This window comes from Ammospiza caudacuta, chromosome 1 (assembly GCF_027887145.1).
Source record: "Ammospiza caudacuta isolate bAmmCau1 chromosome 1, bAmmCau1.pri, whole genome shotgun sequence".
Lineage (NCBI taxonomy): Eukaryota > Metazoa > Chordata > Aves > Passeriformes > Passerellidae > Ammospiza > Ammospiza caudacuta.
Window position 1 is genome coordinate 156,624,543 of NC_080593.1, and position 25,122 is coordinate 156,649,664.

Consider the following 25,122-nt stretch of genomic DNA (forward strand, 5'->3'; position numbering starts at 1 on the left):
TGGGTCGTGACAGTGTTCACAGGGCTCTGAGGATGAGGGAAGAGATGAGGATTTGACTCCATGTTTCAGAAGGCTGATTTATTATTTTATTATATATATTACATTAAAACTATACTAAAAGAATAGAAGAAAGGATTTCATCAGAAGGCCAGCTAAGAATGGAATAGAAAGCAATGATAACAAAGGTTTGTGGCTCGGACTCTCTGTCCGAGCCAGATGGACTGTGATTGGCCATTAATCACAAACATCTAACGTGGGCCGATCAAAGATCTACCTGTTGCATCCCACAGCAGCAGATAATCATTGTTTACGTTTTGTTCCTGAGGCCTCTCAGCTTCTCAGGAGAAAAAAATCCGAAGAAAAGGATTTTTCATAAAAGATGTCTGTGACATTGGGGTGCCCACCCCACTGCAGACCCTGGGGTGACCCCAACATGTCCATTGCTGCAACAGACTGGGGTGACCCCCCCACCTCATATTGACCCCTCCCCAAACTCCCAGAACACCCCCAAAATCCCAAGAGCTCCCAAACCCTTTGGGACCTCCTGATATTTCTGAGCTGTCTCAAAAAAAACTGGTACCTCCCTAAAGTTCTGATGCCCCTCCACACCATGGGGCACTCCAAATCCTGAGGTGTCCCAAACCTGCCCCACAGGAGCAGAAGGAGCAGCTGGCGGAGCTGGGGACGCAGCTGGGGGCTCTGTCCCGCCGTGCCAGGACCATCGTGCAGCTGAAGCCACGCAGCCCCTCGACGCCCCTGCAGGGCCGGCCCCCCATCCAGGCCGTCTGTGACTACAAGCAAATGGAGGTGAGGGGGACACGAGGCTGGGATTGGGGTTGGTCCCCCTGGGGAGGACATGGGGGGATGTGGGGGGACGTGGTGGGTCCAGCATCCCGCTCTGATGCTGCCCCAGCCCCATGGGGGGCACACAGGAGGACCCCCCCAGTCTGGTCAGACAGCACCCTTGGGGACAAGGGCACGCATGGGGGACCTCCCACCCTTCTCTAACACTGCCCCAGCCCCATGGAGGAAACACAAGGGGGGACACAAAGGGCCCCCCACCCAGAGTGAGACCGCACCAGGCCCATGGGGGAATGTGGGGGGACCCTGGGGAATATCGGGGGACCCTGGGGAATATGGGGGCACACTGGGGAATATCGGGGAACCCTGGGGAATATCGGGGGGCACACTGGGGAATATCGGGGGGCACACTGGGGAATATCAGGGGGCGCACTGGGGAATATCGGGGAACCCTGGGGAATATCGGGGGGCACACTGGGGAATATCGGGGAACCCTGGGGAATATCGGGGGGCACACTGGGGAATATGGGGGCACACTAGGGAATATGGGGGTGCACTGGGGAATATCGGGGGGCACACTGGGGAATGTGGGGGCACACTGGGAATATGGGGGCGCACTGGGGAATATCGGGGGGCACACTGGGGAATATCGGGGGACCCTGGGGAATATGGGGGCACACTGGGGAATATGGGGGCGCACTGGGGAATATCGGGGAACCCTGGGGAATATTGGGGGGCACACTGGGGAATATTGGGGCGCACTGGGGAATATGGGGGTGCACTGGGGAATATCAGGGGGCGCACTGGGGAATGTGGGGGCGCACTGGGGAATATCGGGGGACCCTGGGGAATATCGGGGGGCACACTGGGGAATATCGGGGGGCACACTGGGGAATATGGGGGCGCACTGGGGAATATCGGGGGACACTGAGGAATATGGGGGCACACTGGGGAATATCGGGGGGCACACTGGGGAATATCGGGGGACACTGGGGAATATGGGGGTGCACTGGGGAATATCGGGGGGCACACTGGGGAATATTGGGGGCCACACTGGGGAATATCGGGGGGCACACTGGGGAATGTGGGGGCACACTGGGAATATCGGGGGGCGCACTGGGGAATATCGGGGGGCACACTGGGGAATATGGGGTGACCCTGGGGAATATCGGGGGGCACACTGGGGAATATGGGGGCGCACTGGGGAATATCGGGGGACCCTGGGGAATATGGGGGTACACTGGGGAATATGGGGGCACACTGCAGAATATGGGGGCGCACTGGGGAATATCGGGGGGCACACTGGGGAATGTGGGGGCACACTGGGAATATGGGGGCGCACTGGGGAATATCGGGGGGCACACTGGGGAATATCGGGGGACCCTGGGGAATATGGGGGCACACTGGGGAATATGGGGGCGCACTGGGGAATATCGGGGGGCACACTGGGGAATGTGGGGGCACACTGGGAATATGGGGGCGCACTGGGGAATGTGGGGGCACACTGGGAATATGGGGGCGCACTGGGGAATATCGGGGGGCGCACTGGGGAATATCGGGGGCACACTGGGGAATATGGGGGCACACTGGGGAATATGGGGGCGCACAGGGGAATATCGGGGGGCACACTGGGGAATATGGGGGCACACTGGGGAATATCGGGGGGCACACTGGGGAATATGAGGGCGCACTGGGGAATATCAGGGGGCGCACTGGGGAATATTGGGGGGCACACTGGGGAATATGGGGGTGCACTGGGGAATATCGGGGGACCCTGGGGAATATCGGGGGGCACACTGGGGAATATGGGGGCACACTGGGGAATGTGGGGGCACACTGGGGAATATGGGGGCGCACTGGGGAATATCGGGGGGCACACTGGGGAATATCAGGGGGCACACTGGGGAATATTGGGGGGCACACTGGGGAATATCGGGGGCCACACTGGGGAATATGGGGGCACACTGGGGAATATGGGGGCGCACTGGGGAATATCGGGGGGCACACTGGGGAATATCGGGGGGCACACTGCAGAATATGGGGGCGCACTGGGGAATATCGGGGAACCCTGGGGAATATCGGGGGGCGCACTGGGGAATATCAGGGGGCACACTGGGGAATATGGGGGCACACTGGGGAATATCGGGGGACCCTGGGGAATATCGGGGGGCGCACTGGGGAATATCAGGGGGCACACTGGGGAATATCGGGGGGCACACTGGGGAATATCGGGGGACCCTGGGGAATATCGGGGGGCGCACTGGGGAATATCAGGGGGCACACTGGGGAATATGGGGGCGCACTGGGGAATATGGGGGCACACTGGGGAATGTGGGGCACACTGGGGAATATCGGGGGGCGCACTGGGGAATGTGGGGGCACACTGGGGAATATGGGGGCGCACTGGGGAATGTGGGGGCACACTGGGGAATATCGGGGGACCCTGGGGAATATGGGGGCACACTGGGGAATGTGGGGGCACACTGGGGAATATGGGGGCACACTGGGGAATATCGGGGGGCACACTGGGGAATATGGGGGCACACTGGGGAATATCGGGGGACCCTGGGGAATATGGGGGCACACTGGGGAATATGGGGGCGCACTGGGGAATATTGGGGGACACTGAGGAATATGGGGGCACACTGGGGAATATCGGGGGGCACACTGGGGAATATCGGGGGACACTGGGGAATATGGGGGTGCACTGGGGAATATGGGGGCACACTGGGGAATATCGGGGGGCACACTGGGGAATATGGGGGCACACTGGGGAATATCGGGGGACCCTGGGGAATATGGGGGCACACTGGGGAATATGGGGGAGGCACAGATGGACACAAGACCCACACCCCACCCTGTCCCCCTGCCCCGCAGGTGACCGTGCACAAGAACGACACCTGTGCCCTGGTGAACCACGCGCAGCCGCAGCAGTGGCGGGTGCTGAGCGCCGCGGGCAGCGAGGCCGTCGTGCCCTCGGTCTGCTTCCTCCTGCCACCCCCTAACAAGGAGGCTCTGGATGCCGTGCACAGGTGGGGACGGTGACCCTGCACCCCCCCGGGTGTCCCCGCTGCGTGCCCCCCTCTAACTCCACATCCCCACAGGCTGGAGGGCACCCACCAGCAGCTGCTGGGGCTGTGGCAGCAGCTGCACCAGGACCTGCGCAGCCTCCGCGCCTGGCAGTACCTGATGCGGGACATCCAGCAGATCCACTCCTGGACGCAGGTCACGGTGAGTTCCCGGGGGTCTCGGAGCCCCGTGGGGGTCCCGGGGGTCCCAGCAAGGGCTGATGGGGCCGTATCCCCCCCAGTTCCGCACGCTGCCGGCCGAGGAGGTGCGCCAGGTGCTGTCCAGCCTGGAGAGGCACTACCAGGAGTTCCTGCGGGACAGCCAGGACTCGCAGAGCTTCCAGCCCGACGACCGGCTGCAGGTGGAGCGCGACTACAACGCCTGCACTCACAAGTACGAGCTGCTGCTGCGGAGCCAGGAGAAAGGTGGGTGTGCCCTCTCTGCCTCTCTGAAAGGTGGGGGTGCCCAGGGTTTCCCCGGCTCCTTGGGGTGACCTGCAGGTCCTTGTGGTGTCCCTGGGGTGACCTGCAGGTCCTTGTGGTGTCTCTGGCGTATTGCCATGGTGCTGAGCTGTCCCAGTCTCCCCCGTCCTAACGTTGTGGGGTGTCCCCAGGGTGCTGAGCCATCCCTGCATCCTCCGTTCCCACCATGGGTCCCCAGGGTGTCCCCACAGTCTGAGCCATCCGTGTGTCCCCTCCCCCTGCTGTGGGTCCTTGGAGTGTCCCCAGGGTGCTGAGCCATCCCTGTGTCACTGTGAGTCCCCAGGGTGCCCCCATGGTGCTGAGCCATCCCTGTCCCTGCTGTGGGTCCCCAGGGTGTGCCCAGGGCACTCAGCCATCTGTGTCCCCTCTCCCTACTGTGGGTCCCTGTGGTGTCCCCAGGGTCCTGAGCCATCCCTGTGTCTCCTCTCCCTACTGTGGGTCCCTGTGTTGTCCCCATGGTGCTGAGCCATTCTCGTGTCACTGTGGGTCCCCACGGTGTCCCCGCAGTGTCCCAGGGCACTCAGCCATCTGTGTCCCCTCCCCCTACTGTGGGTCCCCAGGGTGTCCCCAGGTCACTGAGCCATCCCTGTGTCACTGTGGGTCTCTGCGGTGTCCCCATGGTGTCCCAGGTCACTGAGCCATCCCCGCTGTCCCCACAGGAGAGCAGGATGAGTCTCTGTGCAAGAGCTACATCTCGCAGCTGAAGGACATCCGGCTGCAGCTGGAGAGCTGTGAGAGCCGCACCGTGCACCGCCTGCGCCTGCCCCTCAAGGCCGACCCCCTGCGCGAGTGCGCCCAGCGCCAGGCGGAGCAGCAGGTGTGGGACACGTCTGGGACATGTGTGGGAGCCTGGGGAACTACCCCAGTGCATCCCCCATGTGTGGGAGCCCAGGGAACTGCCCCAGTGCATCCCCCATGTGTGGGAGCCTGGGGAACTACCCCAGTGCATCCCCCCCCCATGTGGGAGCCCAGGGAACTGCCCCAGTGCATCCCCCCCATGTGGGAGCCCAGGGGAACTGCCCCAGTGCATCCGCCACATGTGGGAGCCCAGGGAACTGCCCCAGTGCATCCCCCACATGTGGGAGCCTAGGCAACTGTTCCAGTGCATCCCCCACATGTGGGAGCCGAGGCAACTGCCCCAGTGCATTCCCCCACACATGGGAGCCCAGGGAAGTGCCCCAGTGCATCCCCCCCATGTGGGAGCCGAGGCAACTGCCCCAGTGCATCCGCCACATGTGGGAGCCCAGGGAACTGCCCCAGTGCATCCCCCCCATGTGGGAGCCCAGGGAACTGCCCCAATGCATCCCCCCCATGTGGGAGCCCAGGGAACTGCCCCAGTGCATCCCCCATGTGTGGGAGCCCAGGGAACTACCCCAGTGCATTCCCCCACATGTGGGAGCCCAGGGAACTGCCCCAGTGCATCCCCCACATGTGGGAGCCCAGGGAACTGCCCCAGTGCATTCCCCCACACATGGGAGCCCAGGGAACTGCCCCAGTGCTTCCCCCCAAGATCCTTAGGGTGACACCCCCAGGGTGACGCCAGGGTGACCCCAGCCCTGTTACATGTGTGTGACACGTGTAGTGTGCACAAATGGCCACCTCAGTGCCAGGATGGGCCTGGTGCAATGGTTTGGGTTGGAAAAGCCCTCAGAGCCCATTGAGTCCACCCAAGGCCACCCCTGAGCATGTCCCCAAGTGAGCCACAGGGCTGTAAAGTCTCCCCAGGGGTGGCACTCCAGCCCTGCCCTGGGCAGCTGTGCCAGGGCTGGAGAGCCCCTCCAGGAGGAGTTTTCCCCATATCCCTCCTCAACCTCCCCTGTCCACCTTCACTGATGGGCTACAGAGCCTTCCCCTGCTCTGCTCCTCCTGGGATCCAAGAGGAGGGGAGCATTCAGTCAGGGTTGGGACTGAGGGACTCTTTCTCTGCAGCAAACACACCTGGAGCTGGAGGGCATCCAGAAGAACCTGGCCAAGGTCAGCGAGAAGACGGAGCAGGTGCTGGCACAGCCGGAGCAGGCGGGCTCGGCCCCCGTGCTGCGCTCCGAGCTGGAGGTCACCCTGCGCAAGATGGAGCAGGTCTACAGCCTGTCCAGCATCTACCTGGAGAAGTGAGTCAGCCCTGGCACCTGGAAACGAGCCTGGGCACCTGGAGGCCGTGGGGAGTCTGGGGAGAGCCAGCATGCTTTTCCCTTTCTTTTCCTTCCCTCTCCTCTTCTTCCTTTTGTTTCTCTTTTGCCTTTTTTCTCTTTTCCTTTTTTCCCTTTTTCCCCTTTTTCCTTTTTTTTCTTTTTCCCTTTTCCCCTATTTTTCCCTTTGCTGCTTTTTGCCTTTCCCCCCTTTTTCCTGTTCTCTTTTATTTCCTTTTTCCCTTTTCTTCCAATTTCCCCTTTTCCCCTTTTTCCCCTTTTTTCCTTTTCCCCTTTCTTCCTTTTCCCTTTTCTTTCCTTTTCCTCTTTTTTTCCTCCTTTTCCCTGTTTTCCCTTTTTTCTTTTTCCCCTTTTTTTCCTTTTCCCTTTTTTCCCTTTTTTCCTTTTCCCTTTTTCCCTTTTTCCCTTTTTCCCTTTTCCCCATTTTTTCCATTTTCCCCTTTTTCCCTTTTTTCCCTTTTATTCCTTTCCCCCTTTTCCCCGTTTTTTCATTTTCCCCCTTTCCCCCCTTTTGCCCCCTTTTCCCCCTTTCCCCCCTTTTTCCTTTTCTCCTTTTATGGTTTCCCCTTTTTTTATTTTCCTCTTTTTTTCCTTTTCCCCACTTCCCCTTTTTCCCTTTTTCCCCCTTTCTCACTTTTCTCCCTTTTCCCTTTTTCCCCCTTTTTTTCCTTTTCCATTTTTTCCCTTTTTTCCTTTTCCCTTTTCCCCTTTTCCCCCTTTTCCCCCTTTTCCCCCTTTTTCCCCTTTTTCCCCTTTTTCCCCTTTTTCTCCTTTTTCTCCTTTTTCTCCTTTTTCCCCTTTTCCCCATTTTTTCCCTTTTCCCCCTTTTTTCCATTTTCCCCTTTATCCCTTTTTTTTCCCTTTTATTCCTTTCCCCCTTTTCCCCGTTTTTTCATTTTCCCCCTTTCCCCCCTTTTGCCCCCTTTTCCCCCTTTCCCCCCTTTTTCCTTTTCTCCTTTTATGGTTTCCCCTTTTTTTATTTTCCTCTTTTTTTCCTTTTCCCCACTTCCCCTTTTTCCCTTTTTCCCCCTTTCTCACTTTTCTCCCTTTTCCCTTTTTCCCCCTTTTTTTCCTTTTCCATTTTTTCCCTTTTTTCCCTTTTTTCCTTTTCCCTTTTCCCCTTTTTCCCCTTTTTCCCCTTTTTCCCCTTTTTCCCCTTTTTCCCCTTTTTCCCCTTTTTCCCCTTTTTCCCCTTTTTCCCCTTTTCCCCCTTTTCCCCCTTTTCCCCCTTTTTCCCCTTTTTCTCCTTTTTCTCCTTTTTCTCCTTTTTCCCCTTTTCCCCCTTTTTCCCTTTTCCCCCTTTTTTCCATTTTCCCCTTTATCCCTTTTTTTCCCTTTTATTCCTTTCCCCCTTTGCCCCGTTTTTTCATTTTCCCCTTTTCCCCCCTTTTGCCCCCTTTTCCCCCTTTCCCCCCTTTTTCCTTTTCTCCTTTTATGGTTTCCGCTTTTTTTATTTTCCTCTTTTTTTCCTTTTCCCCACTTCCCCTTTTTCCCTTTTTCCCCCTTTCTCACTTTTCTCCCTTTTCCCTTTTTCCCCCTTTTTTTCCTTTTCCCCTTTTTTTCCTTTTCCCCTTTTTTTCCTTTTCCCCCTTTTTTTCCTTTTCCCCTTTTTCTTCTTTCCCCCTTTTTTCCTTTTCCCATTTTCCTTCCCTCCTGGGTCTGCAGTGCTGCTCTTCCTGTGCTGCCCGCTCCCATCCTGATCCCAGCTGATCCATCCCACTCCCATCCCGCTCCCGGCTGCTCCCACTGATTCCACCCCTGTGCCGCAGGCTGAAGACCATCGGGCTGGTGATCCGGAGCACGCAGGGGGCTGAGGAGCTGCTCCGCAAGTACGAGGAGCAGCTGAAGGACGTGCAGGCAGTGCCGGCCGACCTGGCTGAGCTGGAGGCCAGCAAGGCTGAGCTTAAGGTACCGGGACTCTGAGGGTGCCAAGGGGACCTGGGGGGTGCCTTGGGGACACCGCAGCCGGCCCTGACCGCTGCCCATCTGCCACAGCGGCTGCGGGCACAGGCCGAGGGGCACCAGCCCTTCTTCAGCACGCTGGAGACCGACCTGGGCAAGGCCAAGGATGTCAACGAGCGGATGGTGCGCGGGCACAGCGAGCGGGACGTGGACCTGGAGCGGTACCGGGAGCGGGTGCAGCAGCTGCTGGAGCGCTGGCAGGCCGTGCTGGGCCAGGCCGACCTGCGGCAGCGCGAGCTGGACCAGCTGGGCCGCCAGCTGGGCTACTACCGGCAGAGCTGCGACGCGCTGCGCCAGTGGATCCGCGACGCCCGGCAGCGCCAGGAGGCCATCCAGGCCGTGCCCATCACCGACAGCCAGGCCGTGCGCGAGCAGCTGCTGCAGGAGAAGGTAGGGCTGGCCATGGGGGAAGGCAGGGCTGGCCGTGGGGCAAGGTAGGGCTAGTTGTGGGGCAAGGTAGGGCTGGCCGTGGGGCAAGGTAGGGCTGGCCGTGGGGCAAGGTAGGGCTGGCCGTAGGGCAAGGTAGGGCTGGCCATGGAGGCAAGGGGTGCTCCCGGGCATCCCCAATGGGGCAAGGGGTGCTCCTGGCCATCCCCAGCAGGGTGAGGGGTGTGCTTGGGCATCCCAAATGGAGCAAGGGGCACTCCTGAGCATCCCCAGCGGGGCAAGGAGTGCTCCTGGGCATCCCCAGCAGGGTGAGGGGTGCTCCTGAGCATCCCCAGCAGGGTAAGGGGTGCTTCTGGCCATCCCCAGTGGGGCTAGGGGTGCTCCTGGGAATTCCACAGCAGGACGAGGGGTGATCTCAGCTATCCCTGGCCATGGTGTTGCAAGGGATTCCCCTGGCCATCCCAAGCAGAGTGCAGATGTGTGCCCATCTCTGTCTGTGGCAGAGTGAGGGGAGTGCCCAGCCATCTCCAGCCATGGCATGTTGTGTTACTCTTGGGTGGCTGCAGCAGGAATGGGACCATCCCTGGCCATGGCACGTGGTGGGTGGGTGCTCTCAGCCATCCCCAGTGGGATGGGCGATGCTCCCGACCATTTTTGGCTGCAGCAGGGTGAGGGATGCTCCTGACCATTCCCAGCCAAGTCAGGCCAAGGGGTGCTCTTGGCCATCCCTGGCCACGTTGGGGTGAGGTGTGCTTTTGGGTGGCCGTGGGGTGCCCAGGCTCACCCACATGTGTCTCGCCAGAAACTGCTGGAGGAATGTGAGCAGCACAAGGAGAAGGTGGAGGAGTGCCAGCGCTATGCCAAGCAGTATATCGACGCCATCAAGGTGGGCCTGGGGAGGCAGCGCCGTGTCCTGCAGGGGGTGGGCTCAGGGGTGGCAGAGCCTTGATCACTCTCTCCTCATCAGGACTACGAGCTGCAGCTGGTGAGCTTCAAGGCACAGGTGGAGCCAGTGGCATCGCCGGCCAAGAAGCCCAAAGTGCAGTCGGCATCTGACAGCATCATCCAGGAGGTGAGGAGGGGTCTCACTGCCACTGGCTGGGGGTGCCCTGCAGCTCCTGGGGCATGGCTGCTCACTGAAGGGGTGGATTTGGGACTGTGGCACGTGGTCGTGCAGCCCCATCATTGCTGGGGTACTGGTGGGTAAGCTCCCCTCTCTCGTGCTGACCCCCTGTCTCCACAGTACGTGGACCTGCGGACGCAGTACAGTGAGCTGACCACGCTCACCACCCAGTACATCAAGTTCATCACCGAGACACTGCGGCGGCTGGAGGACGAGGAGGTAGGGAGTGGTGCAGTGCAGCATGGCCAGCTGTGTGACCAAAAGGAGCGCAGTTCACGGGGTCCCTGGCCCCATCACTAACAGCAGCCCATGGTTGTGGCTCCAGCCCTGGCCCCATCACTAACATCAGCCCACAGCCATGACTCCAGCCCTTTCACTGGTGGTAGCTCACATCCATGACTCTGGTACCACCACTAATGCCAGCCCATGGCTGTGATTCCAGCCCCATCGTTAACACCAGCTCACAGCCGTGACTCCAGCCCTTTCACTGGTGGTAGCTTATGTCCATGACTCTGGCCCCACACTAATGCCAGCCTATGGCTGTGACGCCAGCCCCATAACTAACACTGGCCCATGGCTGTGATTCCAGCCCTGGCCCCATCACTAACAGCAGCCCCAGCCCATGGCTGTGGCTCCAGACCCATGACTAATACTGGCCCATGGCCATGACTCCGGCCCTATCACTAACACTGGCCCATGGCCATGACTCCGGCCCTATCACTAACACTGGCCCGTGGCCTCTAACTCCTGCTCCCTGCTGGGCTCCTGGGAGCAAGGCTGCTGGCTCTGCGTACAGGGGGTCTTTGAGCCAAGCTGGCTCTGGGCACTGGGGACTCTGGTGTGACTGGTGGTAGGAGGCACTTCCCAGATACACGTAGTGCAGTCAGCACCTGCCTGCGCATGCTGCTGTGCTGGGCGCTGACCCGTGGGGTCTGGCGCGGGGTAACCTCTCTAACTCTTGGTTTCTGCCCTTGGAGCCGCTTTGCCAGTGCTTTTTCTTGGGGAATTTTTGTGTTGGTGGGGATCTAATGGAGGGTAAAAAACCAGGATGACTCTGGCAGCCGTGCACCAGGTACTCACTCTGCGCATGCCCTCTCCCCGTGGCACCCTCTGCCTGCCCCACAGCTCACCCTCTCCTCCTTGCCCTCCTCCACGTCTGTGCTGCTCCGGGACCATGGGTCTGGTGTGGGGTCTGGCTCCCCTGCATGTGCTGCCTGTGCCCGGGCCCTGTGGAGCGTGCGGCTGCCTCGCTCACGGTGCATGTGGTGCGCCAGCTGCGTTGGCCCTTTGGCAGACCCTGCTCCCAGTTGCCTGGAGAGGGCTGGGAGAGGTTTGAACCAGCTGAACTGCTCTCTCCTGTTGAGGCTTTCCCGGCAGGGAAGGCTCTGCTGGCACCACCCTCGCACCGCTCCCCTCTCTTCTGCTCCCAGTGCTCCGGCCGTCTCTCTTCTTTCCCCACGGCAGGGGCTGTCTGTGCCAGCCCCCTCGCAGGGGGAGCCAGGGTGGTGATGTGCACACTGCTCGCATCGTCTTCATCGCTTGGGCTCCGCTCGCTCTCTGTCTGTTCTCTCTGGAGCGTGGCTTCCTGCGCTGCTGTCTGGCTCCTGTTGCCTGTCTGCCTGTGCTGTCGTGTGTCCCCTGTCGTGCCACATATCTTCTGGAAGCTGGCGTCACCGGCTCGTGCGGTGGCCCAGGGGCCGAAGCCATTCCACGCGCATCTGCCACCCCTCCGCTGTCTCGGCAGTGTGCAGCTGGGCCAGCATCGATTCCACGGCGCGATCGCATCCCTTGTGATTTGTCTCTCTCTCCCCTCTCTGTCCCCTGCACCCTCTTTCCCCTCCAGAAAGCCGCCGAGAAGCTGAAAGAGGAGGAGAGGAAGCGGCTGGCGGAGGTGGAGGCGCAGCTGGAGAAGCAGCGGCAGCTGGCCGAGGCCCACGCCAAAGCCAAGGCACAGGCGGAGGCGGAGGCACGGGAGCTGCAGCTCCGCATGCAGGAGGAGGTCACCCGGCGGGAGGTGGTGGCCGTGGATGCCGAGCAGCAGAAGCAGAACATCCAGCAGGAGCTGATGCAGCTACGGCAGAACTCGGACCACCAGATCAAGTCCAAGGTGAAGCTGATCGAGGAGGCTGAATACAACCGCAAGAAGGTGGAGGAGGAGATCCGCCTCATCCGCCTGCAGCTGGAGAGCACCGAGAAGCAGCGGGAGAGCGCAGAGACAGAGCTGCAGGAGCTGCGGGCGCGTGCCGAAGATGCCGAGCGGCAGAAGCGGCAGGCGCAGGAGGAGGCCGAGCGCCTGCGCCGGCAGGTGAAGGAGGAGAGCCAGAAGAAGCGCGAGGCGGAGGAGGAGCTGAAGCGCAAGGTGCAGGCTGAGCGCGAAGCGGCTCGGGAGAAGCAGAAGGCAGTGGCAGACCTGGAGCAGCTGCGGCTGCAGGCGGAGGAGGCTGAGCGACGCATGCGGCAGGCAGAGGCCGAGAAGGACCGGCAGATCCAGGTGGCCCAGGAGGTGGCCCAGCGCAGCGCTGAGGCCGAGCTGCAGAGCAAGAGGCTCTCTTTCGCCGAGAAGACAGCGCAGCTGGAGCTGTCGCTGCAGCAGGAGCACGATGTGGTGGCCCAGCTGCAGGAGGAGGCCGAGCGGCTGAAGAAGCAGCAGCTGGAGGCTGAGCGCTCACGGGAGGAGGCTGAGAAGGAGCTGGAGCGCTGGCGGCAGAAAGCCAACGAGGCGCTGCGCCTGCGGCTGCAGGCCGAAGAGGTGGCCCACAAAAAGTCGCTGGCACAGGAGGAGGCCGAGAAGCAGAAGGAGGATGCAGAGCGCGAGGCCCGCAAGCGCGCCAAGGCAGAGGAGGTGGCCGTGCGGCAGAAGGAGCTGGCAGAGGAAGAGCTGGAAAAGCAGAGGGAGCTGGCAGAGGGCACAGCCCAGCAGAAGCTGGCGGCAGAGCAGGAACTGATCCGGCTGAAGGCGGAGATGGAGAACGGGGAGCAGCAGCGCCTGCTCCTGGAGGAAGAGCTCTCGCGGTTGAAGGGCGAGGTGAACGAGGCCATCCAGAGGAGGAAAGAGCTGGAGGAGGAACTGGCCAAGCTGCGGGCAGAGATGGAGGTCCTGCTGGAGAGCAAGGCCAAGACAGAGGAGGAGTCACGCTCCAGCAGCGAGAAGTCCAAGCAGCGGCTGGAGGCGGAGGCCAACAAGCTGCGGGAGCTGGCCGAGGAGGCCGCCCGCCTGCGCGCCCTCTCTGAAGAGGCCAAGCGGCAGCGGCAGCTGGCAGAGGACGAGGCCACCCGGCAGCGGGCCGAGGCCGAGCGCATCCTGAAGGAGAAGCTGGCGGCCATCAACGAGGCCTCACGGCTGAAGGCGGAGGCGGAGATTGCGCTGAAGGAGAAGGAGGCGGAGAATGAGCGGCTGCGGCGGCTGGCGGAGGACGAGGCCTACCAGCGCAAGCTGCTGGAGGAGCAGGCGGCCCAACACAAGCAGGACATCGAGGAGAAGATTGCCCTGCTGAAGCGCTCCTCAGAGAGCGAGCTGGAGAGGCAGAAGGGGCTCGTGGAGGATACGCTGCGGCAGCGGCGGCAGGTGGAGGAGGAGATCCGTGCCCTCAAGGCCAGCTTCGAGAGGGCCTCAGCTGGCAAGAGCGAGCTGGAGCGGGAGCTGAACCGCATCCGTGGGGAGGCAGAGGAGGTGCAGCGCAGCCGGGAGCAGGCAGAGCGGGAGGCTGAGCGGCAGCGGGCCCTGGCGCTGGAGGAGGAGGGCCGCCGGCGTGAGGCCGAAGAGAAGGTGCAGGCCATCCTGGCGGCCGAGGAGGAGGCCGGGCGGCAGCGGCGGCTGGCCCTGGAGGAAGTGGAGCGGCTGCGGGCCATGGTGGAGGAGGCGCGGCGGCAGAAGGAACTGGCAGAGAAGGAGTCGGAGCGGCAGATCCAGCTGGCACGGGAGGCGGCGCAGAAGCGGATTGCAGCAGAGGAGAAGGCGCACCTGGCTGCCGTGCAGCAGAAGGAGCAGGAGCTGCTGCAGACACGCCAGCAGGAGCAGAGCCTCCTGGACCGGCTGCGCGAGGAGGCTGACCGGGCCCGGCGGGCAGCTGAGGAGGCCGAGTTTGCCCGTGGCAAGGCCGAGCAGGACGCCAGCTTGTCCCGGCAGCGCGTGGAGGAGGCTGAGCGGCTGAAGCAGCGGGCAGAGGAGGAGGCGCAGGCCAAGGCACAGGCGCAGGCGGATGCAGAGAAGCTGCGGAAGGAGGCTGAGCTGGAGGCAGTGAAACGGGCGCAGGCAGAGCAGGCTGCCCTGAGGCAGAAGCAGCTGGCCGATGCCGAGATGGAGAAACACAAGAAGTTTGCCGAGCAGACACTGCGGCAGAAGGCGCAGGTGGAGCAGGAGCTGACCAAGGTGAAGTTGCAGCTGGATGAGACAGATCACCAGAAGGGCATCCTGGATGAGGAGCTGCAGCGGCTGAAGGAGGAGGTGACAGACGCTGTCCGGCAGAAGGCCCAGGTGGAGGAGGAACTCTTCAAGGTCCGGGTGCAGATGGAAGAGCTGGCCAAGCTGAAGAGCCGCATCGAGGAGGAGAACAAGGCGCTGATCCTCAAGGACAAGGACAACACGCAGAAGTTCCTGGCGGAGGAGGCAGAGAAGATGAAGCAGGTGGCAGAGGAGGTGGCCCGGCTGAGCGTGGAGGCGCAGGAGGCCGCCCGCATGCGGCAGCTGGCTGAGGATGACCTGGCACAGCAGCGAGCCCTGGCAGAGAAGATGCTGAAGGAGAAGATGCAGGCAGTGCAGGAGGCCACGCGGCTGCGGGCCGAGGCTGAAATGCTGCAGAAGCAGAAAGATCTGGCGCAGGAACACGCCAAGAAGCTGCAGGAGGACAAGGAGCAGATGCAGCAGCGCCTGGCTGAGGAGACCGAAGGCTTCCAGAAGACACTGGAGGCTGAGCGCCGGCGGCAGCTGGACATCACGGCTGAGGCCGAGCGCCTCAAGCTTCAGGTGGCAGAGATGAGCATGGCCCAGGCCAAGGCTGAGGAGGAAGCCAAGCGGTTCAAAAAGCAGGCAGAGGAGATCAGTGAGAGGCTGCATGAGACTGAGCTGGCTACACAGGAGAAGATGACAATGGTGCACACCCTGGAGATCCAGAGACACCAGAGCGATGAGGATGCCGAAAAGCTGCGGAAGGCCATCGCTGATCTGGAGAAGGAGAAGGAGAAGCTGAAACAGGAGGCAGCGCTGCTGCAGCAGAAGGCAGAGGAGGTACTGGGCTGCGGGTCCTCCTTAGTGGTGGTGGTACACAGGGAGGCTGTCCCTCTTCCCAGCCAGCCCACACCATCCCTGGGCCGGTCCCCAGGGACCATCACTGGGGATGGTGGGGCTGGACCCCTGGGCAGGTCAGGGATGTGCACAGAGTTGTAGGTGGTGGAGCAAACCCCTCAGGCACTGTTGGAGCAGGACCCTGAACCCTTGGAGCCATAGAGGTGGGATACCCACTGCCTGGGCTTGTCTTCCACCCCATGGCACGTCCTGCTGCGTTCCTCTCTGTGCCCAGCTCCCAGCCTGAGTGCTGGGGGTTCCCTTGTGTCCTTCCCCTGGTCATCCTGCCTCATGTTGTGTGTGGCTCCCTAACCCCGGCTCTGCTCCTTAGATCTTACATGTTGTAGAGAGTGTGTGGGTGACTCTGTGCCTCCGTGCCACCCCTGCTGCCCGTCCCCCTGCCTCAGCCCACCCTCAGTGCCCCACTGCCCTCCTGGGTCTGACCGCACTGTTCTCTCTCCCACCCCAGATGCAGGTGGCCCAGCAGGCTCAGCTCCGTCAGGAGACGCAGCTCCTGCAGCAGAGCTTCCTGACGGAGAAAGATGCCCTGCTGCAGAAGGAGAAGTTCATTGAGGAGGAGAAATCGAAGCTGGAGAAGCTCTTCAAGGATGAGGTGAACAAAGCCCAGAATCTGAAGGCAGAGCAGGAGCGGCAGCAGCGGGAGATGGAGCAGGAGAAGCAGCAGTTGAAAGCTATGTTGGACGAAGCCAAGAAGCATCAGAAGGAAGCTGAGGAAAACGTCCGGCACAAGCAGGAGGAGCTACAGCAGCTGGAGAAGCAGCGACAGCAGCAGGAGAAACTTCTGGAAGAAGAGAACCAGAAGCTGAGGGAGAGGCTCGAGCAGATGCAGGAGGAGTACAAGGCTGCCCTGGCTCAGAGGCGGGAGATCATGATCCAGACAGATGACCTGCCTGGGGAGGCGGTTACAACAACCCAGCTGCTGGACGTCAAGGCTGTGCCCAATGGCCGGGATGCAATGGACGGCTTAGCCCAGAATGGGGAGCCGGAGTTCGCCTTTGACGGCATCCGGCAGAAGGTGTCAGCAGAGAAGCTGGCTGATGCTGGAATTCTGAGCAGGGAGAACTTGGACAAGTTGGCAAAGGGTGTTGTGAGTGTGGATGAGCTCTCTCAGAGGGAGGATGTCAAGAAGTACCTGCAGGGCAAGAGCAGCATTGCCGGTTTGCTGATCAAACCCTCCAACCAGAAGATGAGCATCTACGAAGCCATGAAGAAGAAGCTGCTCAGCCCAGGCACAGCGCTGGTGCTCCTGGAGGCACAGGCTGCTTCTGGCTTCATCATTGACCCTGTGAGGAATGCAAGGCTCTCGGTGAACGAGGCGGTGCGAGAGGGGGTGATCGGGCCTGAGCTGCACAACAAGATGCTGTCAGCTGAGCGAGCTGTCACCGGCTATAAGGATCCGTACACAGGTGACAAGATCTCCCTGTTCCAAGCCATGCAGAAGGATCTCATCGTCAGGGACCATGGCATCCGCCTGCTCGAGGCCCAGATCGCCACCGGTGGCATCATCGATCCTGTCAACAGCCACCGCCTGCCTGTGGAAGCCGCCTACAAGCGTGGCTACTTCGATGAGGAGATGAATCAGGTCCTGTCTGACCCCACTGATGACACCAAGGGCTTCTTCGACCCCAACACTCAGGAGAACCTCACCTACCTGCAGCTCATGGAGCGGTGTGTGACTGACCCGGACACAGGGCTTTGCCTCCTGCCGCTCACTGACCAAGCAACCAAGGCCAGAGAGCTGGTCTACACTGACAAGGAAGCCAAGGATGTCTTCAAGAAGGCCACAGTGACAGCACCATTTGGCAAGTTCCAAGGGAAGACGATGACCATCTGGGAGCTCATCAACTCTGAATACTTCACTGAAGACCAAAGGCGGGACCTGATCCAGCAGTACAGGACTGGCAAGATCACAGTGGAGAAGATCATCAAGATTGTCATCACGGTTGTGGAGGAAAGTGAGAAGAAGAGCCAGATGTGCTTTGAAGGCCTGCGGGGCCCCGTGCCTGCTGCCGAGCTGCTGGAGAGCAAGATCATCAACAAGGACCTCTACAACCAGCTGCACCAGGGCAAGAAGTCCGTAAAGGATGTGGCAGAGATGGAGTCCGTACGGCAGTACCTGAAGGGCACAGATGCCATCGCTGGTGTCCTGGTGGAATCTACGGGTCAGAAGCTCACCTTCTATGAGGCCCTGAAGAGAAACCTGCTGAGGCCAGAGGTTGCCCTGTCCCTGCTGGAGGCACAAGCTGCCACCGGCTACATCATTGACCCTGTGGGTAACAAGCTCTTCTCTGTGGATGAGGCAGTGAAGGCTGAAGTGGTGGGGCCAGAGTTCCACGAGAAGCTGCTGTCGGCAGAGAAGGCGGTGACTGGCTACAAGGATCCCTACACGGGTCAGACGGTTTCCCTCTACCAAGCACTCCAGAAGGGCCTCATCCCCAGCGACACTGGGCTCCGGCTGCTGGACGTCCAGCTTGCCACTGGTGGCATCATTGACCCCGTCAACAGCCACCGGCTCCCGCTTGAGGTCGCCTACAAGCGTGGCTACTTCGACCCAGAGATAAACAAGGCTCTGACTGAGTTCCAAGATGACGCCAAGGCTTTCTACTGTCCCAACACCCAGGAACACCTCACCTATGCCCAGCTGCAGAAGAGCTGCCACCGTGACAAGCAGACTGGCCTGTGCCTGCTGCCCCTGTCCGACGAGGCAATCCAGTCACAGCAGGAGGAGATCTACACCGACAGCCAGGCCAAGGAGTGCTTTGACAAAGCAACCATCGAGGTCCCAGTGGGCAGCATGAAGGGCCAGACAATGACCATCTGGGAACTGATCCACTCTGAATACTTCACAGAGGAGCACAGGCGGGAGCTCCTCCGACAGTACAAGACTGGCAAAGTGACAATTGAGAAGATCATCAAGATTGTGATCACCATCATCGAGGAGGCAGAGACCAAAAAGCAGGAGAAACTGACATTCAGTGGTCTGCGGGCTCCGGTGCCAGCCAGCGAGCTGCTGGAGTCCTGCATCATCAGCAAAACCCAGTATGAGCAGCTGAAGGAAGGCAAGAAATCAGTGAAGGACCTCTCGGAGACAGATGCAGTGAGGAGATTCCTGCATGGCAGCGACTGCATTGCCGGTGTCTATGTGGAGGCCACCAAAGAGAAGCTGAACATCTATGAGGCCATGAGGAGGAACCTGCTGAGACCCAGCACTGCCGTGGTCCTCCTGGAGGCCCAGGCAGCCACTGGGTTCTTGATCGACCCTGTGAAGAACCGTAAACTGTACGTCAACGAGGCCGTGAAGGCTGGCATTGTCGGGCCTGAGCTGCACGAGAAGCTGCTGTCGGCTGAGAAGGCTGTCACGGGCTACAAGGATCCCTACTCAGGCGATACCATCTCCCTGTTCCAAGCCATGAAGAAAGGGCTGATTGTCAAGGAGCACGGCATCCGCCTGCTGGAGGCCCAGATCGCCACCGGCGGCATCATCGACCCCGTGCACAGCCACCGCCTGCCTGTGGAGGTGGCCTACAAGCGTGGCTACTTCGATGAGGAGATGAACCGGACCCTCTCCGACCCCACTGATGACACCAAGGGCTTCTTCGACCCCAACACTCAGGAGAACCTCACCTACGTGCAGCTGAAGGAGAGGTGCATCGAGGATCCCGAGACGGGCCTGTACCTGCTGCCTCTGCGGGAGCCTGAGAAGCCAAAAGTGGTGGAAACCACTCATGTGTACACAGAAGCAGAGACACGGAAGGTGTTTGAGGAGACACAGGTGGACATCCCTGTGGGCAGCCGGGCAGGCTCCACCATGTCTCTGTGGGATGTCATGCACTCAGACCTGCTGCCCGAGGAGCAGCGTAAACATCTCATGGAGGAGTTCCAGTCAGGCCGCGTGTCCAAGGAGCGCATGATCATCATTATCATCGAGATCATCGAGAAGACTGAGATCATCCGTCAGCAGAATCTCACGTCCTATGACTACGTCCGGCGCCGCATCACAGCTGAGGACCTCTACGAGGCCAAGATCATCACACAGGACATCTACAATCTGCTGAAACAGGGCTCCAAAACCTTCCGGGAGCTCCTGGATGTGGAGACTGTCTGGAAGTACCTTTATGGGTCGGGCTGTGTGGCTGGCATCTACATCCCCTCCTCCAAGCAGACTCTCAGTGTCTACCAGGCGCTGAAGAAGGGGCTGATCAATTCTGAAGTGGCCCGCTCCCTCCTGGAGGCCCAGGCAGCCACTGGCTTCATGATCGACCCCACAAAGAACGAAATGCTGACTGTTGATGAGGCGGTCAGGAAGGGCGTGGTGGGGCCAGAGATCCACGACCGGCTCCTGTCAGCAGAGAGGGCTGTGACCGGCTACAGAGACCCCTACAGTGAACAGAAGATTTCCCTCTTCCAGGCCATGAAGAAGGATCTCATTCCCAGCGAAGAGGCCCTCAAGCTCCTAGATGCCCAGATCGCCACCGGCGGCATCATTGACCCACACTTGGGCTTCCACCTGCCCTTGGAGGTGGCTCTCCAGCGGGGCTTCATCAACAAGGAGACGTATGACATGCTGTCGGAGCCCAGCGAGGTGCGCAGCTACGTGGACCCCTCCACAGATGAGAAGCTCAGCTACACGCAGCTGCTGAAGCGGTGCCGCAAGGACGAGAACTCCCGGCTCCTCCTGCTCCCGCTCTGTGACACACGGAAGCTCACCTTCCGGGGCCTGAGGAAGCAGATCACAGTGGAGGAGCTGGTTCTTTCGAAGGTGATGGATGAAGCCACAGCCCAGCGCCTCCAGGAGGGTCTCACCTCTGTCGAGGAGGTCTCTAAGAACTTGAAGAAGTTCCTGGAAGGCACCAGCTGCATCGCTGGTGTCTTTGTGGACTCCACAAAGGAGCGTCTATCCATCTACCAGGCCATGAAGAAGGGGATCATCCGGCCCGGCACTGCCTTCGAGCTCCTGGAGGCACAGGCAGCCACAGGCTACGTGATTGACCCCATCAAGGGCCTCAAACTGACAGTGGAGGAAGCTGTGCGCATGGGCATTGTGGGCCCTGAGTTCAAGGACAAGCTGCTCTCTGCCGAGCGGGCCGTCACTGGCTACCGGGACCCCTACACTGGAAAGCTCATCTCCCTCTTCCAGGCTATGAAGAAGGGTCTGATCCTGAAGGACCATGGGATCCGCCTGCTGGAGGCACAGATCGCCACGGGAGGCATCATTGACCCTGAGGAGAGCCACCGCCTGCCTGTGGAGGTGGCCTACAAGAGGGGCCTCTTTGACGAGGAGATGAATGAGATCCTGCTGGACCCTAGTGATGACACCAAGGGCTTCTTCGACCCCAACACAGAGGAGAACCTCACCTACCTGCAGCTCATGGAGCGGTGCATCACAGACCCAGAGACCGGCCTCTGCCTCCTGCCTCTGAAGGAGAAGAAGCGGGAGAGGAAGACGTCCTCCAAGTCCTCCGTCCGCAAGCGCCGGGTGGTGATTGTTGACCCAGAGACAGGCAAGGAGATGTCTGTGTACGAAGCCTATCGCAAAGGCCTCATTGACCACCAGACTTACCTGGAGCTGTCAGAGCAGGAGTGCGAGTGGGAGGAGATCACCACCTCCTCCTCCGATGGCGTGGTGAAGTCAATGATCATCGACAGGCGCTCGGGGCGCCAGTATGACATCGACGATGCCATTGGAAAGGGTCTGATTGACCAGTCAGCCCTGGACCAGTACCGCTCGGGCACCCTCTCCATCACCGAGTTTGCCGACATGCTCTCTGGCAACATGGGTGGCTTCCGGTCACGGTCATCCTCGGTTGGATCCTCCTCCTCCTACACCGCCAGCCCAGCCCTGTCACGGACCCAGATCTCCATGTGGACTGACCCAACTGAAGAGACTGGGCCAGTGGCAGGCATCCTGGACACGGACACTCTGGAGAAGGTGTCCATCACGGAGGCGATGCGCCGTAACCTGGTGGACAACATCACAGGGCAGCGGCTGCTGGAAGCCCAGGCCTGCACCGGGGGCATCATCGACCCCAACACTGGTGACAAATGCACCGTTGCCGATGCGGTCGCCAAGGGCCTGGTTGACAAGATCATGGTGGACCGCATCAACCTGGCGCAGAAGGCCTTCTACGGCTTTGAGGACCCGCGGACCAAGACGAAGATGTCGGCGGCACAGGCCCTGAAGAAGGGCTGGCTCTACTACGAGGCTGGGCAGCGGTTCCTGGAGGTGCAGTACTTGACAGGGGGCCTGATTGAGCCCGATGCCCCAGGCCGTGTCTCCCTGGATGACGCGCTGCAGAAGGGCACTATTGATGCGCGGACTGCCCAGAAGCTGCGGGATGTCAACACCTACTCCAAGTACCTCACCTGCCCCAAGACCAAGCTCAAGATCTCCTACAAGGACGCCATGGACCGGAGCATGATCGAGGATGGGACCGGCCTGCGGCTGCTGGAGGCCTCATCCCAATCCAGCAAGGGCTACTATAGCCCCTACAACATCAGCAGCGCCGGCTCCACCTCTGGATCGCGCTCGGGCTCTCGCACCGGCTCCCGCTCAGGCTCCCGGCGCGGCAGTTTTGACGCCACTGGCTCCAGCTTCTCCATGACCTTCTCTTCCTCCTCCTACTCCTCCTCAAGTTTCGGGCGCAGATACACGGGGGGTACCCAGGGCACCGTGGAGGAGGCTGCCCTTGCCCTCGCCCTGGCCGCATCCAGAAGCTGCGGGTGGGAGGCGAGCAGGGAGTGCCCCGGGGTGTCTGGGCCCCTGCTCCACGTGGCCTGAGACCTGCCAGCCCCCCGAGGTGCCGCCTCACCCGCTCCGCATGTGGCAACGCTGCTGGCTAATCACTAGTATTTTTTTTAATTTTGAACCTCCACTCTTCTCCCAAAGCAGTGCCTCAAGTTTAACCAAAAAGACAAGACTAATAAATTAATATATGCGAATGTGCTGACAGTGTTTGTATATTAAGAGACAAGAGAGAATACACACTACCCTCCCCACCCTGTGCCCCGGGAACCGGACATTGTTCCTGCTCCTGGCCGCGCCAATCCCGCCGCTGCTCGCACACGGCGTGGCCGAGCCGGACACCAAGAAAACAGTTCCCTGTTTGGATCTAACCACTTAGCACTCTTTTGTAATTAACCTGCCGGCTTCAGCCCCTGCACCCCAAAGGAGGAGACTGCCTTGGCCCTGTGGTGCACCCCACTGCAACCAATGTGCCAGAGGAGGACATCACCAGCTCCTTGGCACTGGACAGCCAGACACACCACACCAGCCCTGAAGCTGCTGCCTGGACCCCTTCCACGCGCCCCCAGTGCAGCGAGGAGGGGGCTTGGCACCCCAGCCCCCCGAGCTGCCCCATCTCCCTGCCTCAGCCTCCCGGCACGTCCCCACCACCACGCTGCAGAGCCGGTGCTCTGACCGTAAGTGCCGCGCTGGCGCTGCCCGGTGCTTCCGTGCCCTGCGGGGGGACCTGCCTCCGCTCGCCACTTCGCCCGCCGAGGGGCTTCGCTGCGTGCCCGCCTCCGCCAGCCCACCCGCTCACCTGTCCTCCGGGACGCGCCCGCCGCGGTCGGCCGGTCTGTCTGTCAGTCTCTCCGTGTATCTGGGAAGTGCTTCTGCTCGAGGTTGATTTCCTCACACTCATGTGGCTCCCTGACCCGTTGGCAGGTGTCTGCCAGAGCCCGCGCCCCAACCTGGGTCTGCGCAGCTCCTGCCCCCAGAACCCCCCAGAGCCGTGGGGGTTTTCCTGACCCTCACTAAGGGTATGAGGGCCATGGGACCCCTGCAGCACAGGGTGGGCCGCGGGATGCTGTAGCAGCCTGGCACACACTCATGTTAGAATAGGCAGATTTCTGTGAAAACAGCCTCCTTTTCCGTCTTCGCGGTAATTCCATCCCCCCGGTTCATCCCCATGCTGGCGCTAATGCGCTCTCTCTCTGGCAGACGTCTTTTTCCAGTCCCAACAAAGACCTCCCAGTGCCACTGGGCGAGCTCCTGAGCTGGGTCTCTGACATCAGCAGGTCGTGGACGGGCTCGAGGGGAGCCCCGGAGGCGGCAGCTGCTCGGCTGTGCCCACCTGCACAGGTAACATTGACCTCCCCCGTCTGTCCCGGTCCCACAGCAGGTGCGCAGCGCTGACGGCCGGGCTTGGTGGCTTCATTTCATGGATTGTTCTCCCTGTCTCATCCCATCTTTTCTGTTCGCTTTGTTGTAGTGTGGCTGGATGTCCATACCACTTCCCCTCATCGCCGCCATGGAGCCCGTCCCCCACCCTGAGGCCGGTGGGACTGCACCTGAGGACATGGGGACGTTCTCCCTCACCTTTTGCACTTGCCAGAGTCCCCTGCCAGAGACTGGGGCCATGGTGCCCAAGCTGCCAATGGCCCAAGAAGCACCCGCAGGGTCACCCGGCCCCCACTCGCCCCACACACTCCCTCCTCTCTGGGGATGGCCCCCTGGTGTGGTGTCGGGCTCACTGCGGATCTCCAAAACATCTCCCCACCCGCTCTCATCTGCCACCTGTAAATCCTGTCATGTTACCCTCCGCCTCTGGTGTCATTATTGCTCTCATGACCCCCTTCGGCTTTGCATGAGGTGCCCCTGCACGCAGCTCCAGGGCAGTCCCCACTCCCGGGGCCCCCCAGACCCCAGCCATCACTCATGGGGACACTGGGGGTCCATGGATTACCCAAACACATCTCTTTTTGGGGGCAAAACACTAAACTTGTACATACCACTAAGTGTCTGTAAAAGGAGCAGTGCGGGCCCAGGGCTCCCCTGCAAGGGCAGTAAAGGAGAATCCTCTGAAACCAGCTGGCAGCTCTGTGTGATCTGTTCACCCCCTGGCCATGCCACTGTGGCCATGGGCTCCCATTGCCTCCTGCAGCTTTGTGCCATGGGCTGTATGGGCTGCTGCAGGTCATGGTGAAGCGTGTCAGGGTGCCGGGGGTCTAAGCAGCTCCTGGGCCTGGATGTACCCATGGTGCTGCCAGGCACAGAGCAGGGCCACGGGGTCGTTCGCAGAGCTGATGGCACAGCTGACACTGCTGGGAGGTCAATGTGGGTGCAGCATTCGACCCCTGGTTTTGGGGAGTGGGTGCTGCTGGTGCTGTGGGGGCTTCTGAGCATTGCTTGTATGAGGACAGACCTGTCCCTTCATCAGTGGGGCTCTGGGCTGGGCAGGGACACTGTCCTCCATGGCACTGTTCCCATGATTGCTGCTACCACTGCCGGTGCCATGGCCTCTGCCTGGTGTGGGCTGTGCTGTGGGTGCTCTCTTTGGGCGGTGGGGGCTGCTGGGGTGGATGGCAGTGGTCAGCTGTGGGGCTGAGGGGCTTTAGGGGGTTCAGGATGTGATGGCCTGGCACCCACTGGTAGGACAGCAGCATTCAGAAGGGAAAGCCTGGCAAACCTGGAGACATCAGTGCAGCCATGGCACAGGTGGTTCGAGGGGTCTGTCCAGCCCAGTGAGGCAGGTGCAACCCAGGCTGGGACCTGCGCACAAGGGTCATCCCACAGCAGTACCAGGAGCCCCAGGCATTGTGCCAGGAGTGCTAGAGCTGTCAGGACCTTGCAGGACCCCTGCAATGTCCAGGGGTCTCAACTGTGCCAGGACCAGCCAAGCATGTCAGCAGCCCGGGGTGGGGCTGGCCGGGACAGATGGCGGTGGCTGGGCAGGACGTTAATTGCATTGTCCATCAGCAATTAACCGCAGCGTCCGTCTGTCCCCACCAGCAGTGGGATGAGGCTGTTAGGCACAACTGGGCCGGGGGGACTCAGGGGGGCTGCAGGCTGCTGCAGCCATTGGGGGGACCAGGACAGGCCCCAGAACAGCAAGACATTCCCACAAG

At 60.8% G+C, this 25,122-nt stretch overlaps 1 protein-coding gene across 5 annotated transcripts in view; it reads left to right on the forward strand.

Moving 5' to 3' along the window:
• The window catches only part of PLEC (plectin), a 50,587-nt gene extending 26,998 nt beyond the window's left edge, over positions 1-23,589 (forward strand). For 4 of the 5 annotated variants that reach the window (XM_058816122.1, XM_058816131.1, XM_058816139.1 and 1 more), the window contains 14 exons: positions 655-807; positions 3,679-3,833; positions 3,906-4,032; positions 4,112-4,295; positions 5,012-5,169; positions 6,282-6,460; positions 8,269-8,407; positions 8,495-8,851; positions 9,651-9,734; positions 9,816-9,920; positions 10,092-10,190; positions 11,815-15,195; positions 15,722-23,356; positions 23,487-23,589. In XM_058816122.1, the coding sequence (XP_058672105.1) occupies positions 655-807; positions 3,679-3,833; positions 3,906-4,032; positions 4,112-4,295; positions 5,012-5,169; positions 6,282-6,460; positions 8,269-8,407; positions 8,495-8,851; positions 9,651-9,734; positions 9,816-9,920; positions 10,092-10,190; positions 11,815-15,195; positions 15,722-22,051 (11,451 nt within the window). In that variant the 3' untranslated portion in view covers positions 22,052-23,356; positions 23,487-23,589. The remainder of the gene's footprint in view (positions 1-654; positions 808-3,678; positions 3,834-3,905; positions 4,033-4,111; positions 4,296-5,011; positions 5,170-6,281; positions 6,461-8,268; positions 8,408-8,494; positions 8,852-9,650; positions 9,735-9,815; positions 9,921-10,091; positions 10,191-11,814; positions 15,196-15,721; positions 23,357-23,486) is intronic. The other variant, XM_058816114.1, reaches the window with a different exon arrangement.
• The last annotated feature ends 1,533 nt before the right edge of the window (positions 23,590-25,122 follow it).